The sequence below is a fragment of the Hyla sarda genome, chromosome 2, assembly GCF_029499605.1.
Source record: "Hyla sarda isolate aHylSar1 chromosome 2, aHylSar1.hap1, whole genome shotgun sequence".
Lineage (NCBI taxonomy): Eukaryota > Metazoa > Chordata > Amphibia > Anura > Hylidae > Hyla > Hyla sarda.
In genome coordinates this window covers 95,996,543-96,009,497 of record NC_079190.1, presented here as the reverse complement: position 1 = coordinate 96,009,497, position 12,955 = coordinate 95,996,543, and the positions used below count along the sequence as shown (strand labels likewise).

General features: G+C 40.1%; 1 protein-coding gene across 3 annotated transcripts in view; it reads left to right on the top strand.

Moving 5' to 3' along the window:
• CDK4 (cyclin dependent kinase 4) overlaps positions 1–8,471 on the top strand; it is an 87,142-nt gene extending 78,671 nt beyond the window's left edge. Inside the window, exons 6-8 of one of the 3 annotated variants that reach the window (XM_056562614.1) lie at positions 1,033–1,083; positions 5,006–5,141; positions 7,460–8,471. In XM_056562614.1, the coding sequence (XP_056418589.1) occupies positions 1,033–1,083; positions 5,006–5,141; positions 7,460–7,600 (328 nt within the window). In that variant the 3' untranslated portion in view covers positions 7,601–8,471. The remainder of the gene's footprint in view (positions 1–1,032; positions 1,084–5,005; positions 5,142–7,459) is intronic. The other 2 variants (XM_056562613.1, XM_056562612.1) reach the window with 2 other exon arrangements.
• Positions 8,472–12,955: the final 4,484 nt, after the last annotated feature.

The window sequence follows — 12,955 nt, the reverse complement described above, 5'->3', positions numbered from 1 at the left end:
TCTTCTATTACCCCTTGTAGAAATGTAAAATTTGGGGAAACAACATTTTAGTGAAATTCTTTTTTGTACATTTACCCGTCCAACTTTAACTTAAAAGTCGTCAAACACCTGTGGCGTATTAAGGCTCACTGTACCCCTTGTTACATTCCTTGAGGGGTGTAGTTTCCAAAATAGTATGCCATGTGGGGTTTACTGCTGTTCTGGCCCCATAGGGGCTTCTTAAATATGTCATGCCCCCCAAAAACCATTTCAGAAAAACTCACTCTCCAAAATCCCACTGTCGCTCCTTCCCTTCTGAGCCCTCTAGTGCACCCGCCGAACACTTGACATACACACATGAGGTATTTCCTTACTCGAGAGAAATTGGGTTACAAATTTTAGCTAGATTTTTTTTTTTCTCCTTTTTACCCCTTTTTTTAAAACTGGGTCTACAAGAACATGCCAGTGTAAAAAATGAATATTTAGATTTTTCTCCTTCAATTTGCTGCTATTCCTGTGAAACACCTGTGAATGTCATTTTGAATACTTTGAGGATTGCAGTTTTTATAATGGGGTATTTTTAATATGAAGGCCCTTTAAATCCACTTAAACTGAACTGGTCCCTGAAAAATTTCGATTTTGAAAATTTGGTGAAAAATTGGAAAATTGCTGCTGAACTTTGAAGCCCTCTGATGTCTTCCAAAAGTAAAAACATGTCAACTTTATGATGCAAACATAAAGTAGACATATTGTGTATGTGAATCAATATATAATTTATTTGGGATATTAATTTTCCTTATTCTTTCAAAATTTTACCACTAACATAAAGTAGAATATGTCACGAAAAAACAATCTCGGAATCAGAATGAAAGGTAAAAGCATCCCAGAGTTATTAATGCTTAAAGTGAAAGTGGTCAGATGTGCAAAAAAACGGCCAGGTCCTACACTGAAAATTGCCTGGTTCCTTAAGGGGTTAAAAATATAACCTTTTAAAGGGTATTGGAAATGTATTAAAGGTCAGCTAACATGAAAACCCAATTTCTATTATTGCAGGCCTCTCTTTTGTGGGAATTCAGAAGCTGACCAGCTGTGCAAGATTTTTGAGTAAGTTGTGTTCTGCGCAATCATGACGAATATTTGGAATGTCAGATCATCAGTTTATTACTCGTGTGCCGTGATGACCCTCTTGTCCATGATGACATTGCTCTTGCCTTAAGACAGGTGTACTGTATGGCTGCCTCAGCAGTTGCCCATACTTAGTTAAGTTAAAGGTGTTAAGGACTTTTTCAGTTTCTTGTGTATCGAAAAAAATGTAAATTTTTATGTCTGCATATGTAAGCCAGACAGTTAATTGTGTGATTAGTCTGTATAGGTCCTCATCATCTTTAGAAGGATTATTTAGTTTATTACAAAGATGTAAAACTAGGCAGGGTTGAGTTGACACCTGTGTTATAATTGGCATTGTTCATTGGAGCAGATTTCCTCCCATAAAAATCCCAGCACCAGCAGATCTGTTACATGCTGAATACAAGGGCACCTGATGGACTCCTTTTATTGATTGGCTTTTCTTGTTTTTTTGGCATTCTGAACAGCATTTTTTATTTATTTTTACTAAAGAGCTTTGCATTTCAACAATAGAGAGTAGTTTGCACAATCGGACTATTGTGCACAGATGCCCAGTATGACCAGTTCATACACAGTAGATAAGTCTATCTTGTAAAAATCCAGCAAAATGAAGCAACACTCACCACTGAGCAGATATATATATATATATATATATATATATATATATATATATATATATATATATATATATATATATATATATATATATATATATATATATATAAAATCATTTTTTTTTTTTACTCTGACAATAAAGTGCCAAAAAGCATGGCGGCCTCACATAACAGATTCCAAATGCAGGTCTATATAGAAGGTTTAAAAAATGACCAAGGGCTGGTGCCATGTGTATTACCCAGTGCACTTGTACACCCTTATAGGCGGTTTAATGCCAGAGAAGGGACAGTTGTCTAGCTGCTTACCTGGAGTGTATAGAAGTTATACGCATCTCACCCTTTTATCTAGGGTAAAAGTTATGGCGTGGAGTTCTGCTTTGTCATAGGGTTACAGGTTAAGAAAACTAAACCTGCAGTGTGAATGGTGATCAAAGTATAAAAGTACCCTCTAAGATGCTGCATTTCCAGTAGAACTGATCCAAAGGACAAAGTCATTAAATAGACCATTATTGGAACTCTACTGGAAGTTTAGCGCCTTAGAGTGTACTTTTTACTTTTTCTATTAGCCATCAGTGTACAGGTGACAGCTGTTTCGCATGCATTGTGCTACCTGCACAAAGAGTTTGTGACTCCACCATTCTTGTTTGCACTCTTACAATAAAGTCAAGAGGAATGCTTCACATTGGTGAGTGCCACATCTGCTTTTTTTTTTTTCTCTAGAAAATAGCGCAGCATAATGTGCTGTTTTTGACTTTTAATGGAACCTGTGTCTGTTTTGTAATATTTCACAGTAAAGGTCGTGCACAAGCATGTGAGAAGTTATAGATTGCACCAAACCTTAACACGTAATGGGGATGAAGTTTCAAATGTGATGGAAAAGAAAAAGCGGAGTAGTGGCCATGACAAAAAGAAGCGGTAGAACCTGACTGGTTCCTGTGGACAACTACTCCACTTTCTCTTGTTACACGTTTTTATAATTCTGCTGTGTGGTCCCGTACTATAGACCTGTGCAGATAACTTGTAGTTCCTTACAGGCTTCAGGCATTTTGGCCTATGAATACAGTGTGCAAGTTCAGGGCATCTAGTGGACAGCTTGTTCCTCTGTATGACATACAGTCATGGCCGTAAATGTTGGCACCCTCTGAAATTTTTCAAGAAAAGGAAGTATTTCTCACAGAAAAGGATTACAGTAACACATGTTTTGCTATACACATGTTTATTCCCTTTGTGTGTGTTGGAACTAAACCAAAAAAGGAGGAAAAAAGCAAATTGGACATAATGTCACACCAAACTCCAAAAATGGGTTGTACAAAATTATTGGCACCCTTTCAAAATTATGGAAAAATAAGATTGTGTCAAGCATGTGATGCTCCTTTAAACTCACCTGGGGCAATTAACAGGTGTGGGCAATATAAAAATCACACCTGAATGCAGATAAAAAGGAGAGAAGTTCACTTAGTCTTTCCTTCGTTTGTCTGTATGTGCCACATTAAGCATGGCCAACAGAAAGAGAAGAGAACTGTGAGGACTTGAGAACCAAAATTGTGGAAAAATTTCAACAATCTCAAGGTTACAAGTCCATCTCCAGAGATCTAGATTTGTCTTTGTCCACAGTGCGCAACATTATCAAGAAGTTTGCAACCCATGGCTCTGTAGCTAATCTCCCTGGGCGTGGACGGAAGAGAAAAATTGATGAAAGGTGTCAACGCAGGATAGTCCAGATGGTGGATAAGCAGCCCCAAACAAGTTCCAAAGATATTCAAGCTGTCCTGCAGGCTCAGGGAGCATCCGTGTCAGCGCGAACTATCCGTCAACATTTAAATGAAATTCTACGGCAGGAGACCCAGGAGGATCCCACTGCTGAGACAGAGACATAAAAAGCAAGACTACATTTTGCCAAAATTAACTTGGATAAGCCAAAATCCTTCTGGGAAAACATCTTGTGGACAGATGAGACCAAAATAGAGCTTTTTCGTAAAGCACATCATTCTACTGTTTACCCAAAACAAAATGAGGCCTACAAAGAAAAGAACACTGTACTTACAGTGAAATATGGTGGAGGTTCAATTATATTTTGGGGTTGTTTTGCTGCCTCTGGCACTGGGTGCCTTGAATGTGTGCAAGGCATCATGAAATCTGAGAATTTCCAATGGATTTTGGGTCGCACTGTACAGCCCAGTGTAAGAAAGCTGGGTTTGCGTCCGAGATCTTGGGTCTTCCAGCAGGACAATGACCCCAAACATATGGCTAAAGCACCCAGGAGTGTATAGCAAAACATGTGTTACTGCAATCGTTTTCTATGAGAAATACTTGAGTTTCTTGAAAAATTTCAGGGGTACCAACATTTACGGCCATGACTGTATAGAGCTTCTGCTATACTGTTATGCACTTATGTCAGTGTTTCCCAACCAGGGTGCCTCCAGCTGTTGCAAAACTACAACTCCCAGCATGCCCGGACAGCCGAAGGCTATCCAGACATGCTAGGAGTTGTAGTTTTGCAACAGCTGGAGGCACCCTGGTTGGGAAACACTGACTTGCGTTCCGATGGTAACCTATCAGACAGCACATTGGAGAAAAAACACTGCCTGGACAATGAAACCAGCAGAATTTTCTACACTTTTAACAATATATATTCACACGCATTAGATTTGAGGCAGAAGTTTCTACGACTAACCCCTGCATCTGGAGCTTGGAGAAATCCATGTATATACTGTAGATATAACCCAATTCCGGTAAATAGGTTTTAAATTACAGCAACTCCTGCAACATATCTTCCCTGTGTTAATGTTCTCTAAGACAGCAGTGACTGTGAAGGCGGAAGTAAAACGGAATGACTTTGCTACTTTTTGAATTAAAGGGGTGCCCTGCCCCTAAAAACATATACACTTGTTAGGGGATAAATGGGGGGGGGGGGGGTTAAAGAGATCTCTAGACCCAACTCTGCTGATTGGAGCAGGGGGTCAGCATGTGCTCCATTCCCTATCTGTGGGAGTGCTGGAGATAACAGATCTACAGCGCTTGGATATCTCTGACCTATAGACAATGAATGGAGCATGTGCCGATTCACCGGTCCATTCAGTAGAGCATGTCCAGTCCCCATTCTAGGGACCCACAGTATCCTGTGGATGGAGGAAACATATTTTTTTGGAGCAGGAATACCCCTTTAGCATCAAGCTAACTACGTGAACATTATAGACAGTTGTGGATAAAAGTAGCCATGCTTGGACAGCCCCTTTAAGAACTGAAGCTAAATGGAAGTCCGTCATGCAGTATCTTCTCTCCTCCAGTATGATTGGACTCCCCTCTGAAGAGGAATGGCCAGAAGATGTCACTTTGCCACGCTCGGCCTTCTCACCACGGAGTCAGCAGCCAATAGAGAAGTTTGTTCCTGAAATTGATGCGATGGGGGCTCAGCTTCTGCTGGTAAGTTTTGATGTATAACAGCAGATAATGTTGCCAGTAACTGTGATACTCTACCTTGCATTATCTCATTTAATACAGTTTATTTGCTTTCTTCTTTTATTAGCTTCTTCATTGAATTAGGATGCATTTAATATTAGGCACAAGTAAAGCTACATTACATTAAAGGGGTACTCCACTGGCCAGCATTTGGAAGTAAATGCTCCGAATGCTGTTTTCGTGCTGCAGGGGTCAGCCACGCCCCTTCTGACATCACAACCACACCCTTCAATGCAAGTCTATGGAAGGGGCGTGGCCGACCCCCGCAGCACGAAAACAGCATTCGGAGCATTTACTTCCGAATGCTGTCCAATGGAGTAGCCCTTTAAGGTACACATTGATGGTCTCCCCAACATACAGTATAACTACGACAGATGGCACTTATTGGCTTTCTTCATTTATATGCTTTCTATTCTATGGTGCAAATAAGTGAAAATCCTAATGGAACCCACTTAAAGTAGTACTCCACTGGAAAAAAAAAAATTTTAATAACCTAATGCCAGAAAGTTAGATTTGTAAATTACTTCTATTAAAAATGTTAATGCTTCCAGTACTTATTAGCTGCAGTTATGATCCACAAGAAGTTCTTTTCTTTTTAAATTTCCTTTCTGCCTGACCACAGTGCTCTCTGCTGACACCTCTGTCCGTTTTAGGAACTGTCCGGAGTAGGAGCAAATCCCCATAGCAAACATATACTTCTCTGGACAGAGGTGTCATCAGAGAGCAATGTGGTAAGGCAGAAAGGAAATTCAGAAAGAAAAGAACTTCCTGTGCATCATACAGCAGCTGATAAGTACTGGAAAGATTAAGATTTTTTAATAGAAGTAATTTACAAATCTGTTTAAATGTCTGGCACCAGTTCATTAAAAAAAAAATTAAAAAAAAAATTCCAGTGGAGTACTCCTTTAAGTCTAAAATAACACCCTTTTGGCTCCCATCAGGTGATAAGGTTCTGTGGATAAGCTTGAAATATGCTGACGCATTTGATGGCAGAAGTATATGTCAAGGCTAAAAGAGCCTTACATTAGGCATTTGTGTTGTATCAAAATATTTGTTTAAATTGGAGAGATGGTTTTACCTGCCTCATGAATACTGTAACATTAGCTTCAGTACAGCTCTTGGTCAGTAGCTCTGCTTCACTTGGAAACCATTTTGACAGACATGCCTCCTATCCAATCGATCATACACACAAACACTGCTGTTGCAAAACTACAACCCCCTTTGAGTGTCTGGCTATGCTGGGAGTTATAGTTGTGAAACCATAATAGAGAGCCAGAGCAACTTTTATAGGAGACTAAAACCTACAGTGAAAAGTATTGGGGCAATCATCCATAATATTAAAACCACATGGCTTATCTCAGGGGCAATATATTAGGCAGCAAATGCACAGTCAAGATCTTAAAGGGGTACTCTGGGGGGGGGAAGGACATGTTTTTGAAGTCAGCTGTTGCTAGAAAGCTATACAGATTTGGAAATTACTAATGTTTTTAAAATCTTAATCCTTCCAGTACTTATCAGCTGCTGTATGCTCCAGATGAAGTTGTGAAGTTCTTTCCAGTCTGACCACAGTGCTCTCTGCTGACACCTCTGTCCGTGTCAGGAACTGTCCAGAGCAGATTAGGTTTGCTATGGGGATTGCTATGCTCTGGACAGTTCCTGACAAGGACAGACGTGTCGGCAGAGAGCACTGTGGTCAGACTGGAAAGAACTACACAACTTTCTCTGGAGGATACAGCAGCTAATAAGTACTGGAAGACTTAAGATTTTTAAATAGGTTTGTAAATTAATTCTATTTAAAGGGTACTCTGCCCACAGACATCTTATCCCTTAACCAAAGGATAGGGGATAAGACGTCTGATCGTGGGGTCCCCTCCCATAGTCATCAATGGAGGGGGCGTGGTGTGGCATCACGTCTCCAGCACCGGAAACCCAGAATTCTAAACATACTACTAAGAACGCCGGGTACTGCAGGGGGTCCCAGGGATGGGGCCCCCGCGATCAGACATCAGAATAAGATGTCTAGATGCGGAGTACCCCTTTAAGGCTTTGGGCTGATCGATGTATATTATCGTTTTACTATAAGAAAAATCTGTCTCTGGTAAATGTTACTGTGAAAGTAATTCAGCATTTTCTCAGATGGTGAAGAATTTCTTCTTGATGTTAGATGAAGTTGTTGGGACATTTTTTTACTGTTTCGGATCACGTTGGAATAAACTGTGTCCACAAAAATGGTGCAAAAGGCATGGAATAGCAAACCCTGACAAGGTCTTCTTTGTTTCTAGGAAATGTTAACATTTAACCCCCTGAGACGCATATCTGCATCACATGCTCTACATCACGCCTTCTTCTCCGAGGAAATCGAGGCCTGCGCCACACCGGAACCATTCCCACACGCACGAGCCACAGCAGACGAAGTGAAATGAATGCTGGACACGTCTGCTTCTTACTTTTTAGATTATGAATAGAAAATTGTTGATTTATGATCATGACACTAAACAAGCCTTGTTCTGTGCAATACATCCGCCATTGAAAGGTTTTTCAGATGAAAGGTGAGCTAGTGACTGACATTGTTCAATGCACTGACTGGCGCTGTGCCGTCATATATATATTAAGCTGTTTTATGGCACCAATGCCATGTTTTCTCCAGATCAATAAGTTAGGCCATGACAATGTGCCCAGTTTGAGTCACAGATTAAAAAACAAACTTTTATACATGTTGAAAACCTTTTACAATAGTCTTTTCTAGACCTTTTCCAGATTTTTTTCATCTTTTTAAGCAATAGTTTTCTAACGTGAACTAAAGACTGAATTGCAGCAGCAGCTCTGGTTACAGAGGGACCAGATGGGAGATTGGATGAACGATCACTGGCTTTGGGACCCCTTGGCCTTCCAGCTGTTGCACTAATCTCCTGCCAGGGGCTATCGGGGCAGGCTGGAACTTGTAGTTTCACAACAGTGAAGTGTACACGTTGCCTACTTCTTTGGCTCATGTTCTACTATTAAAGACTTTTAATGTTCACGTGTTTCTATAAACTGTTAGGTAAACTGGTTTCTATGTGTATGCGGCTAGAACGTGCCCCAATGTGGATTTTACCTGTGGCATATTTCAGAAGTCATTTGATACATTGTATGTAATGAAATGTTTTTTTTATGCAGATAGTAGCAGAACTTGTTAGAACTGCAACATCACAATATAAATATGATGGGAAAAAAGCAATACAGCTGAATAGGTAAACCAGTGTTTCTCATCCAGGGTGCCTCCAGCTGTGGCAAAACTACAACTCTCAGCATGCCAGGACAGCCTTTGGCTAAGAGTTGTAGTTTTGCCACAGCTGGAGGCACCCTGGTTGGTTGGGAAACACTGAGGTAAACTTTCATCTGCATGTATAAGCTTAAAGGGGTATTCCAGGCAAAACCTTTATTCCAGGGGTATTCCAGGCACTCTCTCTCAACTGGCTCCGGAAAGTTAAACAGATTTGTAAATTACTTCTATTAAAAAATCTTAATCCTTCCAATAGTTATTAGCTTCTGAAGATTTCTGTCTAACTGCTCAATGATGATGTCACGTCCCGGGAGCTGTGCATGATGGGAAAATATCCCCATAGGAACTGCACAGCTCCCGGGATGTGAGTCATCAGAGAGCAGTTAGACAGAAAACAACAACTCAACTTCAGAAGCTAATAACTATTGGAAGGATTAAGATTTTTTAATATAAGTAATTTACAAATATGTTTAACTTTCCGGAGCCAGTTGATATATAAAAAAAAGTTTTGACCTGGAATACCCCTGTGACTGCTTTATTCCAGTATAAGGCTGCATTCACACCACGTTTTTGCAATAAAGTTCCCGTATATGTTTTCAATGTGAAAACCGTACAGAACTGTATTAAAAACTGTATGCATTGACTCTCCATTGAAAACCATATGCCAAAAGATGCATCCATTTTGCGTCTTGTACTTTTTATTTTTTCCCCGTGCCCAAAACCGTAGCATACTATGGTTTTTGCTCCGTATGAAAAACCGTATTAAACCGTATACACTTTTTCTTTTTTTTTTTTTAAACATGGGAGTCGATGGGAACCGTACAGAACTGTATGTGCGTACGGTTCCATCCGGTTCCATAGGTTTTTGACTTTGCACAGTTTTTTTTACTTCTTGGAATTTCAATCAAACTAGTGAAACTTTATTCAGAATGGGATGAAAAGTTAAAAATGTATACGTTTTTTTCTTAAAAAAAACTGATGCAACCGGACATCATTTTTCAAACCGCATACGGATTGAAATTTGTACACACGTTCTGATACAGTTTAGTCCGGTTTTGAGGAATCAGTTTTACATCAAAAACCTTATATGGGAACTGCATTGCAGTGTTAATGCACCCTAACCTGATGTTACCATAGAGATTTCTACAATTACTCAGATCAGATATAGAAATTCAGTTGTATTTGAAACTGTACATTTTTTGGCTTCAGTAATGAACAGCTATGGATCTGAAATATTGGGAACTTCACTAAGGGGAATCTATAATGATGAAAGTGCCTGATCCACCATCATTCTATGTGAGATGGAAGTGGTCAGAACCTCCGCCCTGGCCTAATGGAGCATGTCAAATAGGCTCTGTGGTCCTGTCCTAATATGTATACTCTGTCCATGAAATAGTATGTGATGATGCATGCTATCCCCTTCCCCAAAGGCACCTTTTAAAAATAAATTGAAAAACCTGTTGTGTCTCCAGGTGAAAACTTTGGGTTCCGCAGGGACCCATAAAATATTATAGGCTGTGTATTCAGGATTGCAAATGTATTTGTATAAAAAGATTTTTTTTTTTTTTTTTTTTTTTTAACCCCTTAAGGACTCAGCCCATTTTGGCCTTAAGGACTCAGACAATTTCATTTTTACGTTTTCATTTTTTCCTCCTCGCCTTCTAAAAATCATAACTCTTTTATATTTTCATCCACAGACTAGTATGAGGGCTTGTTTTTTGCGCGACCAGTTGTCCTTTGTAATGACATCACTCATTATATTATAAAATGTATGGCGCAACCAAAAAACACTATTTTTGTGGGGAAATTAAAACGAAAAACGCAATTTTGCAAATTTTGGAAGGTTTTGTTTTCACGCCGTACAATTTCTGGTAAAAATGACATGTGTTCTTTATTCTGAGGGTCAATACGATTAAAATGATACCCATTATTATATACTTTTATATTATTGTTGCGCTTAAAAAAAATCACAAACTTTTTAACCAAATTAGTACGTTTATAATCCCTTTATTTTGATGACCTATAACTTTTTTATTTTTCCGTATAAGCGGCGGTATGGGGGCTCATTTTTTGCGCCATGATCTGTACTTTTTTTTGATACCACATTTGTATATAAAAAACTTTGAATACATTTTTTATAATTTTTTTTTTTAATAAAATGTATTAAAAAAGTAGGAATTTTGGACTTTTTTAATTTTTTTTTCGTTCACGCCGTTCACCGTACGGGATCATTAACATTTTATTTTAATAGTTCGGACATTTACGCACGAGGCGATACCAAATATGTCTATAAAAAATGTTTTTTACGCTTTTTGGGGGTAAAATAGGAAAAAACGGACGTTTTACTTTTTTATTGGGGGAGGGGATTTTTCACTTTTTTTTTTACTTTTACTTTTACATTTTTTTACATTTTTTTTTACACTTGAATAGTCCCCATAGGGGACTATTCATAGCAATACCATGATTGCTAATACTGATCTGTTCTATGTATAGGACATAGAACAGATCAGTATTATCGGTCATCTCCTGCTCTGGTCTGCTCGATCACAGACCAGAGCAGGAGACGCCGGGAGCCGCACGGAGGAAGGTGAGGGGACCTCCGTGCGGCGTTATGAATGATCGGATCCCCGCAGCAGCGCTGCGGGCGATCCGATCGTTCATTTTAATCGCGAACTCTCGCAGATGCCGGGATCTGTATTGATCCCGGCACCTGAGGGGTTAATGGCGGACGCCCGCGAGATCGCGGGCGTCGGCCATTGCCGGCGGGTCCCTGGCTGCGATCAGCAGCCGGGATCAGCCGCGCATGACACGGGCATCGCTCCGATGCCCGCGGTTATGCTTAGGACGTAAATGTACGTCTTGGTGCGTTAAGTACCACCTCACCAGGACGTACATTTACGTCCTGCGTCCTTAAGGGGTTAAATAACACAAAGGTTTCAATTTGTGGTAACATCCAAAGGCTTCAACTTTTTCTTCCAATATATTTACAATTTAACAACAAATTTTTTTTTTCTTTAAATATGTTTGGGAACAGTTACTACAGTTATTGTGAAAGTCAGTCTATAGAGAAGAGTCCAGCACTGCATACTCTGAAGTTGGAAGTTGTGTGTCTGGGAGTGTACAGGTAAAGCCGCTACTACTAGCATAGGAAAGACTGCCGAATGCGAAAGTCACTGTGGTGCTCCCTTCCATAAAGGGGTACTCCGCCCCTAGACAACTTATCCCCCATCGAAAAGATAGGGGATAAGATGTCTGATCTCCTCTGCACAGAACGAGCATCGTGCTGTGGCTAATGACGGGTGATGCAGGGGACTGAGTATTGTGATGTCACGGCTCCACCCCTAGTGCCGTCCCACCCCCTCAATGTAAGTCTATGGGCAGAGCTGTGATGTCACGATACTTCGTCCCCTGCATCGCCCATCATCCACCACAAAGCGATCCTTGCTCTGTGCAGCTGAGAAATGCGGGAGCTGCAGTGCCGTGCAGTTATATATCAACTGGCTGTGGAAAGTTAAACAGATTTGTAAATTACTACTATTAAAAAAAAAATCTTAATCCTTCCAATAGTTATTAGCTTCTGAAGTTTTCTGTCTAACTGTTCAATGATGTCATGTCCCGGGAGCTGTGCACGATGGGCGAATATCCCCATAGGAACTGCACAGCTCCCAGGACGTGAGTCATCAGAAAGCAGTTAGACAGAAAACAACAACTCAACTTCAGAAGCTAATAACTATTGGAAGGATTAAGATTTTTGTTTAGCTTTTTAACTTTTTGTTTAACTTTTTGCCACCAGTTGATTTAAAAAAAAAAACAAAAAAAAAACGGAGTACCCTTTTAACCTCGTGTGTAAGTCCAAATGTGTGTGCATTGTTTACCTGCGGAAGAGTTGGCACCTTGATGCACTATAAGATGAAAGCAAGCCAGCAGAGGCAATGATAGTCTGATGCTGGCTCCTGAATGTTAATGTTATTTTGACATATATACCTCCTACCTAAACATTGCAATTATGAATATTCATCCTGAAATATTTATTACTTTGTGATCAACTATTTTGTATCAATGGAATGAGAAGCTTCCAAAACTATCTATGTACACTTAGTGCACCTAAATTCCTGTGTTATTCTATGTGGTAGATGTAGACAATGACATATGACTAACCCTCAAACTGATGTTAAAATTGAGACATTCGCCAGTATATCCTTATATGAAGGACATATCTGAGCCCGCACACAAACGCCAAGGTTTCGCAAGGGGCACAGGACCTAACACTAAACCTACCTGTGCTGTATGGGCAATACCAGCGGCCAGTGGGCAATTACAGTGGCATTAGGTCAGACTCACAGCCTGCTCCCAGGTTACCTCCAGTTACCCCCAGGAGGGAGTCAGGCTATAAGCCTCATCCAAGTTGGCTAATGTGTTGCCGGCCTCACAGGTGAACCGCAATGCTGCCTAGAAAGTGATCAAGGCTCATTAAGGATACGTTCTCACTTGGCATATACGCAGCGTATTTCACGCT